The sequence below is a fragment of the Poeciliopsis prolifica genome, unplaced genomic scaffold, assembly GCF_027474105.1.
Source record: "Poeciliopsis prolifica strain line A6 unplaced genomic scaffold, Auburn_PproV2 SCAFFOLD009, whole genome shotgun sequence".
In the NCBI taxonomy this organism is placed as follows: domain Eukaryota; kingdom Metazoa; phylum Chordata; class Actinopteri; order Cyprinodontiformes; family Poeciliidae; genus Poeciliopsis; species Poeciliopsis prolifica.
The window spans coordinates 10,063,009-10,076,492 of NW_026562384.1; the positions used below are offsets into that span (position 1 = coordinate 10,063,009).

General features: G+C 36.2%; 2 protein-coding genes across 2 annotated transcripts; one reads left to right on the top strand and one right to left on the bottom strand.

The window, feature by feature from the left end:
- Nucleotides 1–4,913, top strand: LOC129362426 (homeobox protein CDX-1-like). The gene is made up of 3 exons (XM_055033926.1): nucleotides 1–447; nucleotides 1,956–2,104; nucleotides 4,140–4,913. Exons 1-3 carry the CDS (start codon nucleotides 111–113, stop codon nucleotides 4,329–4,331), a joined length of 678 nt encoding a protein of 225 aa, XP_054889901.1. The 5' UTR covers nucleotides 1–110; the 3' UTR covers nucleotides 4,332–4,913.
- A 4,318-nt stretch (nucleotides 4,914–9,231) lies between these two features.
- On the bottom strand, nucleotides 9,232–12,638 carry LOC129362560 (T-cell surface antigen CD2). The gene is made up of 6 exons (XM_055034134.1): nucleotides 12,429–12,638; nucleotides 11,064–11,381; nucleotides 10,601–10,855; nucleotides 10,405–10,527; nucleotides 10,101–10,202; nucleotides 9,232–10,021 (listed from the first exon to the last, which is right to left on the bottom strand). Exons 1-6 carry the CDS (start codon nucleotides 12,475–12,477, stop codon nucleotides 9,825–9,827), a joined length of 1,044 nt encoding a protein of 347 aa, XP_054890109.1. The 5' UTR covers nucleotides 12,478–12,638; the 3' UTR covers nucleotides 9,232–9,824.
- Between the last annotated feature and the right edge of the window lie 846 nt (nucleotides 12,639–13,484).

Consider the following 13,484-nt stretch of genomic DNA (forward strand, 5'->3'; position numbering starts at 1 on the left):
CCTCCAACTAAAGCCTGCTGGATACCAACACAGCAGCCGAACATGCGCCTGGAGGCCTGATCGAGCTCAGATCCGACCCCCCTTCCCCCTGTCGAGCGAGGTACTCCGGCATGTACCCCAACTCCCAGCCGGTGAGGCACCCGGCTCAGACGCTGTCCCTGCACAGCCAGTACCTTCCGCCTGCTTATGACTTCCCGGGCTACCACCACGCCGTTTCGGGCATCGCCGACCCGTCGGCGACCACCTGGAACCCCGTTTACGCCCCACGGGAGGAATACCCATTCAGCTTCCCAAGCCCCGGCGCGGGGCAGCCGAACTACATCTCCCCGGAATTCAACAACGCCCCCTCAGCCGCTGGAGGAGGGGGCTCTCTCACCCCTTACATCTCCCAGGACCCCTTCAGCTCCAGGAGGAGACCACCTGAGCCCATCAGACAGCCGTTTTCAGGTAGAGCTTTATTCATTCTCAACGTGATATTAAAAGGAGAAACATTTGGTGTTTGCCTTGTCTAATATTTCTATATTGACACATTCTGCAGAAACGCTTGCCTCTCTCTTGACATGCACGCAATCTGACGCAACTTAAACATATATTCTGTTGTCTTGCAGCTTATCAGACGCCTTAAATGTCAGCCTATTAGAATAACAGGAAAGGCATCATCTTGATAAGCTTTTCAGTCACTGCCAGTGCTGCAATGTAAGAAGCAACAGTTTAGCAGAGGGCACAGGCAACTGCATGGTTTTTTCCCCCCCTCGTAGACAGAAACATTATAAGTCAGCCTTTGGACACATGCATTCATCACACTGTTCGGCTGTCCCTTCTGGCAACACACTTTCAAGTGTCAGTGCAAAGCTAACAGTAAGGGCCAGGAAGTCTTCATAGCTACCACTCCCTACTCTCTCTGTCCACTGGGTGGGTCCAGCACAATGACAAATCACCCTGCATGGTGGCAGAGGGAGTCAAACTACACTTTCACCGAGCAAGCGTTCAGGCTTTACCTTTATCTCCCTTTGTGGGTGTGTACATGTTTCTGCCTCAATCGATTCCGTCACATGCTCAAAATTTTCTAATCAATAACTCTTGAGTTCGTGAACATTTGAATGAATGAATGGCTCCCTGTGAAAACACCAATCCAAACAGAAGTTAGAGATAAGGAGAAGCAGCATGGCGACGCATAGAGGAGTCTTTACACTAGTTAGTATTAGCGTGATTAATAGAGCTGATGAGGATTTAAGTGGCGCCTGAGCTGAAAGTTGGCTCCAGACATGTTTGACCACTTCTCTCACCACGTGTGACTCATTGACACACTGTTTCCTGTTGCTTTACAAGTATGGCTAACACAGCTTTATAGCCCAGCAGGGGAGCTTGTAGAAAGAAAAATACTTTATTGGGGGCAACACAAAACTTTTGCAAGTTTCTGTGAAGTTTTTCTGCAAGACTATTCCAACAGGAGGAAGCTTCACCAGCAGCATGTGGCCAATGCATCCATGACCAAAAACATATAATCTGTCAGAACAGAAACCTGTCCACTTCTTGTTTTTGCAGTGGTTCTTGTTCATTTGAGAATCATGCAAATACCATGATGTTCAGATGAATGGAACAAGTGTAAAAGATTAAATACTAAACCATATTTGCAGCAACAGACATGCAGAAAAACTATTGTTCTGTGTTCTCTTGCAAACGTTCACAAAAGTGCAGTTGCACAACAGTGCAGTTGCACAACAGTTTTTGATTAAATAATTTTAACATACAAATGAATACTTAACATAAGTTTGGAGCCTAGTAAGGAATATCCCTCTAAACCTTTGCAGGATCTTGCAAAAAAAGTAGCTCTGGATCCCAAGAAACAATATCAAAAGTAATTTTTGAGAAATCACAAAAACACTTTTCTTTCCACTTTGATCTCTCTTGCTTTCAACAGTGTTTATATTTTTCTAAAATTTTGTGCTATTCAGTTGGAAAGACTCGGACAAAGGACAAGTACAGGGTGGTGTACACAGACCACCAGCGGCTGGAGCTGGAGAAAGAGTTTCAGAGCACCCGCTACATCACCATGCGGAGGAAGTCCGACCTGTCAATGGCTCTAGGACTCTCCGAGAGACAGGTGAGGACAAGGAGGGGACACATTAAACAGCAGCAAATCACAACCAAACTTAAAGAACAAACTAAGTTCTGGGGAGTTTTTGCGACTTGGTGTGTTTAAAGGCCTTTTAGATTATATTTTTTCCAGACATATTTTAAGACTGTAGTTTTAATTAATCTACATATGTATGTAAACATTTTCTAAAAATGTACAAAAATAGTTTGTACATTTGAAGATAACGGTGATATAGAACTGTATATACAGTTCTTGGAGCATGCATTTTATTTTTTTTTTGCTATTAAGATATTTGCTAATAAATGACAATATTATATATGTTTTGCAATATTATGGCAACAATAACAAGTGTTCAGCTGTGACTTTGCCCTGTCAGGAAGATACAAACATATCAAATTGGATTCCGTACAAGTTGCCTAATATCTCTAGTCGTGCAAGAAAAGAAGAAACTGTTTCAAATTTCGACAGGTTGTTTTTACAACTCTTCATTTCTTGCACAATTTGGTTAAGAGTGATAAGCGTGCCTCCGTGTTCGTTTTTTTTTTTTTTTTCAAAAAATAGGTCGGTAGCTGTCACTAATATTTAAATATCGGAGATAGAATGTAATTTTCAGATTACGTTACATAATGTGCAACTTTATTTTTGAATAGTTTTTCTTTCTGTTGCAGTTAAATGTGAAATGAGTTCACAACAAAACTGAGTGCATTAGAATACAGATACTTTTGTTTAGATGTCCAATACTTGAAAACTGTGAGTGTTTTGTGGCAAAGTGCATCAGTAGCAATAACAGTGCACAGCTCTCACTTGCTTGCTAATGCAGCTCATATTAATGCGTCTTTCTGCCTGCTCATTTAGTCAGCCAAACCCACAGCTTTGTGTAATACTAGAAAAACCCAAAGTAATTCTTAGGAAACTCAACATTACTAAACTTAGCCATAAGTCAACAGAGTGGAGGTAAGCTGCTTCAACCACAGAGCCCCACACAAGTGTTCACATCCTTTGAACTTCCTCATATTTTGACCAATATTAATGTATTTCTTTGGAATCTAATGTGACAGTGAAACAAAGAGTACTCCGTATTCCTAAAATGAAAGGATAACGGTACTGTAAATAGTTTTCAATTAGAAACAAATCCCAAAAGTGAAATTCATCCATCCAAAAATAAATTATTTCTTTCTTTCCATATAGTTTAAAGAAAGATTAGGTTATAAGACCATTGAAAAGTTTAGACAAGATCCCGTGCAGACCACACAGCATGATGTGGAGATGATTTTCTTCAACAGTGTCAACAAATCTGGATCTAATGAAAAAATAAACATAAAGGAGAAATGGAAAAAAATCTTAAAGGCTGCAAACTCTTGGGACTGGGATTGATGATCACCTTTCAGCAGGACAATTGGATGTGTCCTGCTGAATGTGTTAGAATGGCACATTCAGCAGTTACTCTTGCCTTGTTACTTCTAATATGATATATTGTTGCTTTGAGACTATTTTCAAGATATATATTGGTATGGCATAAGAATGCAAGAACACATTCTCAAAGTTTAAATTCTAATGAACATTTAAAACTAACAACACATTTAAAATAATCAAAATGAATAAATTAAACAATAGAAACAACAAATAAAATGAATTATCAAATCTTTATAAGAGGTAGTAGCTCATTTCAATTGATCATGCTATTAAGTGATTTATTGCTCATTGCCACAGGCCTCGTCAAAAGACTCATAGATGCCACACTTCTGAAATATTCATTTATAAAACTTGACAATGATACACCATTTTGTGTCGGCCTGTCCCAAAAATCCAAATAAAATACGACGAGGTTGGTGCTGCTAAGGTGACAATTTACATGATAACCGATGGAAAACCACATCTGCTTCACGGTTTGAGATGACTATGTGATGCTATCAAAATAGCATCGTGGAAACACAGCTGAAAGTAAAACAGGACGTGTTGTCATATGGCATTTGCGGCCCTCTTAAAGAGACATGCTTATCTACATAAAGTAAAGTTTTCTTCCACTATTTGCATTTATCAGGTGAAGATCTGGTTTCAAAACAGACGTGCGAAAGAAAGAAAGATCAACAGGAAGAAGCTGCAGCATTCCCAGCAAGCCTCCACAACGACTCCCACCCCACCTGTTCTCAGTGGCCTCACTGAAGCCCATGTTACCTCCAGCCCCGGCGCCAGCGCCGCCATGCTGTCGGACATAAAAACGGAGGAGTACTAGCCGGATTCCTGATCGGAGACAGAGAGTGTGTCCTGAATGTAAATAGTTTTTTGTTTTTATGAGTTCAACACAGAGTGATTAATCGTTTGTATCACTGATGCCTCAAATACATTTTTCACAGTGAGAAGCTACATTGTAAAACCTTAAAAATCATTCACATTTTGTACAAGTATGGACTATTATCAGATCAACACATGTCTATTGTCAATTTTAGAGTCTATAATGCTGTGAAAAAAATATTTACCCCCTTACAATTTTCTGCTGGGTTTTTATTTGTTTTTCTTACCAGATAATCAAACATATTTTAATTTCAGACAAAGGGAACCTGAGTTAATATAAACATTTATTTAAATTTATTTAAACTTGTAAAGGGAAAATTTATGCAAAACAACCTGCCCTTATGTGAGAAACATGATGTTTTACCTCTGAAGAGATTTACAACAGATAAAGTTATTGACATTCATCATATCTGGAAGTATTATCATGAATAAAATATATTTTTAAGTTTTGTGACTCCGTCAAACCACAGTGAGTGTCGATAACACCTCGTCCACACTGTCAAAAGAAAAAAAAAAAGAACAGCTTAGCCGCTGCAGGCCAAACTACGTTAGATCAGGTTAAAGTCCACAATTCAAAAATATTCAAAAGTGTATGAGAATACATTTCAGCAGCGGGAGAGTTTTAAGACAAAAACCTAACAACTGCTGACTTAAAAGTTAGCTTTTTCTTTTTTTAAAACGAATGCCCCAATACACCTTGCACAACATTTGCATCCCATTTAAGAAAGTATTACAATAACCGTTGTTGCCACCAATAAGTTTTAGGGTTTGATGATTTGAAAAGTTTTTTTCTTTCCTTGACAAATGTATTCATAATTTTAATTTATCTGCTTATCTCTGGCTGGTGATCTGACACATTTAGGTGTGAAAAGACAGCAAAATTAGTGCAATTTTGTATTATAAAATATGTCTTTCCATCACTGTATGTGCTTCTCAGTCAAGAAACACTAAAACATGTTCACATGTTCTGTTTGAAGGAACGAAAATAATGAAGTTTGTTGGTTTAAGCTTGGTCTAATGTTAAATGTATGCTGCATTAAAAAGTGCCTTGTGGTAATTTTTTTTTTATCTGACTTATGGAAACTGCTTTTTGCATTTCAGTTTCATGCCCATGCAGCTGAATTACAAAAATAAGTAACATAGGATTTTAGAGAAGTAATGCTTGGTTTATAGAAAACCGAAAGAACAGAGCAGAAGGGAACTTGAAGAAAGAAGAAAAAAGAAGTTAAAGTTGGCAGCTGTGAACAACCATTTTAAGTTTCATATCGTGTTAGCTTGAGGTCCAGCAGAGATGAATTGACATGAAAATTGTTGCATTTAATAATTCATTTACATTTAATAGTTTTAGCCAACATAGCAAATGAACTAAAGAAGCGAGAGCGTAGCTTAAAAAATATTAGCCCAAGAAATGAGAAGTTCAGCTGAGAGATTAGCCACATCCTGGCAGGCTGTCTGCTCAACCACATGCCATGTGACACAGTCATTGTGGCTCTAAATACCGACATTGAGCCGTGCCACAAATTTGAATTTTTTAAATAAATAATGGACTGTAAGCCTCAAAAAGAACTTTATAAAACTTTTCTGCACATAGAAATCTGAAATTAGTAGTGTGCGGTTGCAGTTTGAGTTTGTAAGTCAATACAACCACTTGAATGTCTGTTTTTAACAGCAGTAGATATAAAGTTTTAAAAGTTCTAATTAAAGCTCAAGTTCAGTCAGATCAGAGTGAAAACTAATGTCGACATAACTTTAAGTTTTACTAAAAAAAGGACTAAAGTACAGTATACGTTCATGAAAGAGTCACCTGAGTTTGAGTCGTCTACGTTGTGACAAAAGAAGAAGAGCAAGTGTAAAAGTGAGCTGACCTGGTCATGGCATATGCTATACATGCTATATTTATGGAAATACAAATCATATCTTTATGCATGTGATATGGGCCCATATTAAGCTTGAAATGACCAACCTCAAATATAATTTTAGGATAGAGCAGGCTAAAATGGCTGGCTAGACATAAGTTATGAGCTAACAAAATGGTAGAACAACACAGAAGCTGACTTCTGTGACTTTGACTCATATTTATGTGACGTTTCTGTAAAATAAAGTTTGAGACTTGCAAAAAATGTACCAACTGGCACCATAATATAAATTCATCACCAAACCAAGCATGAACATCTCGTTAACTTTTTCTTTCTTTGGTCAATTTGTAGACTTAACTGTATCTTCAAATGGAAAACTGACTTACTTGAGGCGCAAAAATTGGCGCTGGACTTTGTTTTATAGTGGGCTAATTTTGGCACTGCACGGCAACATCACATGAGCGTGCCATGACAATCATTATCTCTTGACATTTATCAGAATTACATGTTTAATTGCCGCTGTTCGAAAGTCTAGCATGTCATGGTTTTCAAAGAACCCCAATAACTGGTTCTGTGTTTTAGTTGAAAAAAGAAGAATTGACTGTTTGAGCCACACGAAAAGATCTTCGATTGTAGTTTAAGGAGAATTCAAATGGCTTCGATCATAAATGTACTTTATAGCCCTGTATGTCAGCTGAATGATTGTTAACCTTTAACCTCAAACCATAAAACTTAACTTATTCTGTTGCTGATTAAACAGACAGAAAGTGAAAACCAAACTTCCAAAGTAAAATCTGACCAAAAGGTCAAAGTATCACTAAAAATGATCAAATGCCAGAACAGTCTTTTCATACCTGCCTGTTTTGATTATTTCCAGCTTGTTCTTAGATTTGCTAAAAATGATATTAAGAAATGAATACTGTCTGTTATTAAAGTTTGTTGAATATATATTTTTATTTCAAGGACTCAGAATGAGTTTTATAAACTTCAGTGTATCACATTTGAATTCTGTGTGATAGACCAAAATAAAGCTTGGGATCTTTGTGAAGAGGAAAGTGACTTTATAAAACTTTTCTGCAAATAGAAATCTGAAATTAGTAGTGTGCGGTTGCAGTTTGAGTTTGTCAGGCAATACAACCACTTGAATGTCTGTTTTTAACAGCAATAGATATAAAGTTTTGTAAGTTCTTTGTAATTAAAGCTCAAGTTCAGTCAGATCGGAGTGAAAACTAATGTCGACATTAACTTTTTAAGTTTTACTAAAAAGTTGGATTTAGGTCTGGACTTTGACTGGGCCATTCTCACATATGGCTATGTCTCAGTCTTTTTGATCTCCTAACAGATTTTCTTCAAGAATTGCCTCATATTTAGCTCAATCTAACTTCCTGTGATCTCTGACCAACTTCAATGCCCCTGCTAAAGAAACGCGTTTCCCACATGATGCTGTTTTGCATCTGCAGCATTTTGAATGTAGACCAGCTGGATTTTGATTTAACTGGATCATATTTTCCCTGTATCTCTGTGTGGAAAACTGCAATTGGTGCATTTTCATCAATGTTGTTCAACAGTAGCTTTATTCCTGTCATTATTCAGTTAAGAACAAATTTGTGGAAATTTGGGCATGCATGCGTTTCTGGAACAATAGTGTTCATTGATAATACTGTACCAGTATTGATTATTACTACTGTATCAGTACCAGTATTGTTTATTGTACTGTACTGTACCAGTATTACTGTACCAGTATTGTTTATTGATAATACCAGTACTGAGGCAGCTGAATTAATTTGTATTTCAGAGACATAATGTGTGCTCGAAACCAGACGGGCAATGATCCAAAGCAACTCAGACATTTATCAAGCAGAATACTCTTGGGTTCCCAAGTCAGCATGCATTTTACTAAAGACTAAACTTCAAACAAAAATACTCAAAGAAACAGCAGCTGAAAGGCGCTGAAGTAAACGCCTGTGAGAGCTTCAAAACAGAGGAACTTACTGTTTGATGTCCGCAAATTCAGCACTTCAAAATGTCATTGGCAGCAAAAAAATTTTAACAAAGTTTTAGTGATAAACATTTTTATTTTAAGTTATTGAAGTTCTCCAATATCATTTGAGACCCTAAAATGAAGGGATTGTGTAAGGATTGCTCTTTGATTGTATCCGAGTTGTTTGAAAAAAACTTTGTCTCTCCAAATATTTATGGGCCTGACTGTCAGTGCTATTACACTTGATCTGTGATCTTTACATTCTGGTCACATAGATATTTGGTAAAGTGGAAACCACACAGTCACATGACCAAATATAGAAAAGATAACCTGAGGGCGTCGAGAAGCAAACCTAACTTTCCGTCTGTTATCTGACAAGCTGTTAGATGTTGTTTCCTCAAACTAAATGTGCTGAATATTAAAAGAATGCCGCATTTCCAGTTCCTCTTTTATTTGTGTTTGCGCAAGACTGTTTTCCACTGCATGAAAAATACAACAAAATGGGGAAAAGTACAAACGATCAGTACTTAGAAATAAATCGATAAGATGATATAAATTATGTTGGTTTGTATTGCATGGCAACACAGCTGTAATATAGTGCGATTCTTTATTTGCTTATGAGGGCCAGAGTGCATAAAAGAACATTTTGAACAATACAACCAAAGCCAAAAACCATTAAGTCCATATGAGAATTTAAAATATAATTGTCTTAGAGATAATTTAGAATGTTTGTGTCATGGAAACAGTTTTTTTTTTAACTACAAACCTCCCTAAAGATAAAGTTTCTCTCATTTCTTTATCTGCTCTTGAGTCACATGGAGATGAGCTCAACGTCAAGACAAGCTGCAAATACACAATCCATATGAGCTGAGATGAAATTATATCAATTATGATAAAAAATAATTAATAAATCATTTATAAACATAATATTAATCATTAATTTATCCAGAAGTGGGTTTTTTTTATTTTTTTCTTATTCCGGTTGATGTCGACAAATCATTGCATATGTAGCGACTGCATTACTTCAGCTTGTAGTCGTAGGTTAAAGCATAAACTCCACTCACTAGCCTGGTATTCATCAAATATATTTTAATTTGATAAACATCACATGCAGCTTTTTGTAACAGTATTTCAGCTTTTCAATGACAATAAAATATTTCAGAAGAGTGCTTTTAAATTAATGGCATCTAAAGCATATTTTCAAGTGCTGTAAGGTGTTGCTCACCAAGCCAACTTCATGTTATCGAGAAACAAGCATCATGTTTAATAAGTTAAAACTGCAATGACAAATGGACTTCTAAAAAGTAAGTAGCATAATAAACCTTAGCTGTAATGACCTGATATTTTAAACAATTTTCCTTTATTCAGCATCGTAGTAAACAGGAATAAGGAAAATTTATAGACATGCAGTGAATGGCCCACGCTTTGAGCTGAAGCCGGAACAGCTTTATTAATCTCCGTAAAGGGGCCACGACTCGAATTGCAGCAGGAAATCATATAAAATAAAAGCCTTTTTCACTTTACATGATCCCTCTCTCAGCCTTTCATAGCATTGTCTTTGTAAATGTGTAAAAATAAGCCTGGTAGACAGTACAGATCACCTGCCTTTTCGTACTTGTGCATACACAGTATCATCCATTGCCGGGTTAATTTGAGATGTTCTTGGTTTCTTTGAAAACTTGACTTGGCCGTACTCCACGTCAGCCTCAACACTTTTCTCCACTCTTCTCCCCTGCTTTTTCACAATCCTGACATCAGCATAGGTCATTTCCTGGTCATCCTCCTCCTTCTCCACTGCAGAGAAGCAGGAAGAACAGAAAAATGTCAACCTACTGACTTTATGAGTAGTTATTGAGAAAGCTGTGTTATTTACCTTTTGTGTTTTTCTTTTTCTTGTGGACACAGATGAATGCTATGCTGGCTATCAAGACAATTACGAGTGCTGCTAACACACCACCCATTACAGGCAACTGCCCTGTTTGAAAACATAATAAGACAAACACAGGTCTTTAAGGTCAGTGTTACTCTGTGGGATTTAAGCAAATTGACAGGAATGGAGAGAGGAATTGATTATATTGAATCTACCACAGCAGAGGTTAATTTTCACTTACTAATGTACCAAGGTGGATCATTGCTGATAGGGCTGCTAGCAGAAGTATTTGACTGTGTCTTCTTACCCACACTAGTATATTTAGTTGTTGGAGGGACTGTTGTTGGTTCAACACACAGAGTGTTATTTTCTTTATACACCCATTTAGCTATTTGTGTCCCATTTGAAGTGCAGTTAATGAAAATGAAGCCTAAAAGCAAACAAAATTATAAATCATGTATGGATCATAATAAAAAAATGATTATTAATCTTTTCACACTCACCACAGTCAGTTACGTCCATCCCTTTGAAGGAGTTACTGACTTGATTCCTGACTGAACAGACCAGATGTCCTGAGATGTTTTGTCTCAGAACGATGATGTTGGCCCCGCTATTTCCAGAGAAGATCTCAGAGTTTGTCAGATTGTGTCCATTCAGAGTCCAGCTGTATTGAGGACTGTCGCCTTGAGACACACAGGACACCTTCATCTCTCCCTGAGATAAACATTGACGGACGAGCTGAACAGAAGACACAGGAGCTGAGAGAGAAACACATGAAAAATTATTAAAGAAAATACATTGTTTTTCAATTTTGGTGGAAAACTGGAAAGTAGAGAAGAAAAACTGGAGTACGTTGTAAATTATGTTTTATTGAAGTAAAATGTGTCTCTAATTCATGTTGTAAAATTAAACAAATGTAAAAGAGTAAACATTAGATCAAAAAATTCAAGACACATAACTGATTACCTTCAACAGATAGATGCAGAGTTTTCCATCCTGTCGTTTTTCCATCTCTATCAAACATTTCAAGTTTATATTCACCGCTGTCATTCCTTCTCAGGTCATTGATCCTGACTGTTCCATTACTGGGAAAAACGGAAATTATGTTGTTCTTTTTACTAACAACTGTGTTATTCCTCCACCAGAGTATCACAGAGTTATTCATTTTCCATATGAACATGGGTATTTCTAACAAGTTGTCCATCAGCTGAATGTCTACTGCTCCTCCCAAAGCACCAAAACACTGAGCTTCATTCTCTCTGCCATCACAGGAAGGTTTCACCGCTTAAAGGAAAAACAAGAATAAGAATTAGAAGTAGTGTATTTATGTTGTTAATCTAGATCAAAAAAATGAAGGGATTCTTTGAGCCACTCACACATTTATAATATAAAGCACTGAGCATTTCTCACACCTCACTATGACTTTAAATGCTTCGTATCAAACAGCAGAGTTTGAAACGCAACAAAACAATAAAAGGTAAGCTAACATAAATCAACACTACTTTTCTGAAAGAGTCCAAAATAAATATTTTACTGTGATGCCTTCACAACAATGAGTATAAAAATGAAAATTAATAATTGCAAACTTTTGTTCAGTTTTTTTTTAATTCAGGCTGTTTTTATATTACAGAATCACGTTGTTTTAAAGTCACAGAAAGTGACTCTTCATCTCTTCACCAATACATATAAAGGTTTCCCATTTTTACATTCATCTTAATCATTAGATTAAGATGAATAAATAGTTTTAATCAAGGATCATCAAATCATGTGATCATGGAAAATGTTTACTGCAGAGATCTGTAAAATTGATAACTTTTGTTTCTCTTGACATTGTCAAAAACTACTACTAATAATGACATTTTTCAAAAATTAAATAATATCATCAAATAAATGAACTAAATGATTAAATAGATTTACCATCTGAAAACTGGATCCTAACTCAAATAAATATAACATGTAATTGTTTATTTGGCTTGTCTTTCACATTTTGATTTGACTTAAAGTTTGATGCTATATTTTTAATAACTAAAAAAAATTGCAAAAATCATCTATGCATCTTTGTAAAGTTACATTTCTTTTTCTTATTGACAAATTTACATTTTGCTAATGAGCCTGAGCTGAAACACTTCCACATACTTCAATCATATTTAACAAGTTTGGAACATTTCTGTTTTCATATAAAGTGTATATTTTTCTATGAAATAATACTAATTTAATAAACATACCACACTATCAAAGTTCATAGAGAAATCATGTAAGCTGAGTATTTTACCACATCATTCACAAATAACAGAATAAATTTGGTGCCGAGTGAAAAGTTAAAAAACTCACCATGAGTGACTTGGAGCGACATCAGTAAGAATCCAACGACGGCTTTCATCTTTGCTCAGATTCACTCAGCTGCTGCCAGTTTGAGGTATTTTATCCAGAATGTAACATTTACATTTTATTCTGAACAACCTGCTGTGTGTCCTGTTAGTGATCAGCAACAGAGGAGAACTGGCAAAGACCTTGATCACATCAAATAACTGTAGTGTTCATGTTTTTAACTCACTGAGAGGAGAAAAGGAAGTTATTACTTCCTCTTTCAACCAGCAAGTCTTTGCTTGTGTGTTGGAGAGAGAGGGAGAAAAAGAAATGTTCTAATAGGCTCTGAGAAACCTTTTTAAACAGGTTTCTATATAATGAATAGATGATTAGTATTAAAATAATTCTTAAAGGTTGTGTCCATTACCTGAAAAAGAATGTCGTTGTAACTGAATAAAAAGGCACAAACAATAACAAAATGATGACTGTAGTTTCGAATCAACATTTGATAAATATCTTCTTTAAGAAAATGTATGTTTATAGACAATCAGAAATAGAAATCTTAACATCATAAAGTTTATTTATAATATTTTTGCTCAAACAGTTGCTACAGTTATTCATTTTCTTTGATCAGAATGCTGAAATTCAATTGTGTGAAATTGTATTTTAAAAAAGGATTCAAATAAATATTTATAAGTCTGAACTTCAATATTTAGCCTCTGTGTTGTTGAACCAATTGTTGATAAACTTCCCCACTCCTCCAGAACTGATTGAACAGCTGAAAATGCAGAATCTGTATTCTCTCAATAGTTTTTCTTATTTGTGCTTATATTGTAGAGTCAAAATATTCAGTAACAAGGTGTGTTTGGGTGGCACAGGGGGTTAGCACATCCCACATTTGGAGTCCTCAACACAGAAGTTGTGGGTTTGACTCCAGGTCCCTCTGACCATTGTCGCATGTCCTCACCCTGCCTTCTATCGCAAAACATACAAGCCACCAGCACTGCAAAAACTCTCAGAGAAAAAAAAAACATCCAATTTGATGCAGATATTTTCCTCTAATAGAGTAAGGGGAGGTTT

Excerpts from the sequence above, each read along its gene's own strand:
- LOC129362560 (XM_055034134.1), bottom strand. The coding sequence starts at position 12,477 with ATGAAAGCCGTCGTTGGATTCTTACTGATGTCGCTCCAAGTCACTCAT. Across the intron at positions 10,528-10,600 it reads GATGGACGTAACTGACTGTG|GCTTCATTTTCATTAACTGC; the intron begins GTGAGTGTGAAA and ends GTTTGCTTTTAG. Across the intron at positions 10,203-10,404 it reads AACTAAATATACTAGTGTGG|GGCAGTTGCCTGTAATGGGT; the intron begins GTAAGAAGACAC and ends GTTTTCAAACAG.
- LOC129362426 (XM_055033926.1), top strand. The coding sequence starts at position 111 with ATGTACCCCAACTCCCAGCCGGTGAGGCACCCGGCTCAGACGCTGTCC. Across the intron at positions 448-1,955 it reads CATCAGACAGCCGTTTTCAG|TTGGAAAGACTCGGACAAAG; the intron begins GTAGAGCTTTAT and ends TGTGCTATTCAG. Across the intron at positions 2,105-4,139 it reads TAGGACTCTCCGAGAGACAG|GTGAAGATCTGGTTTCAAAA; the intron begins GTGAGGACAAGG and ends TGCATTTATCAG.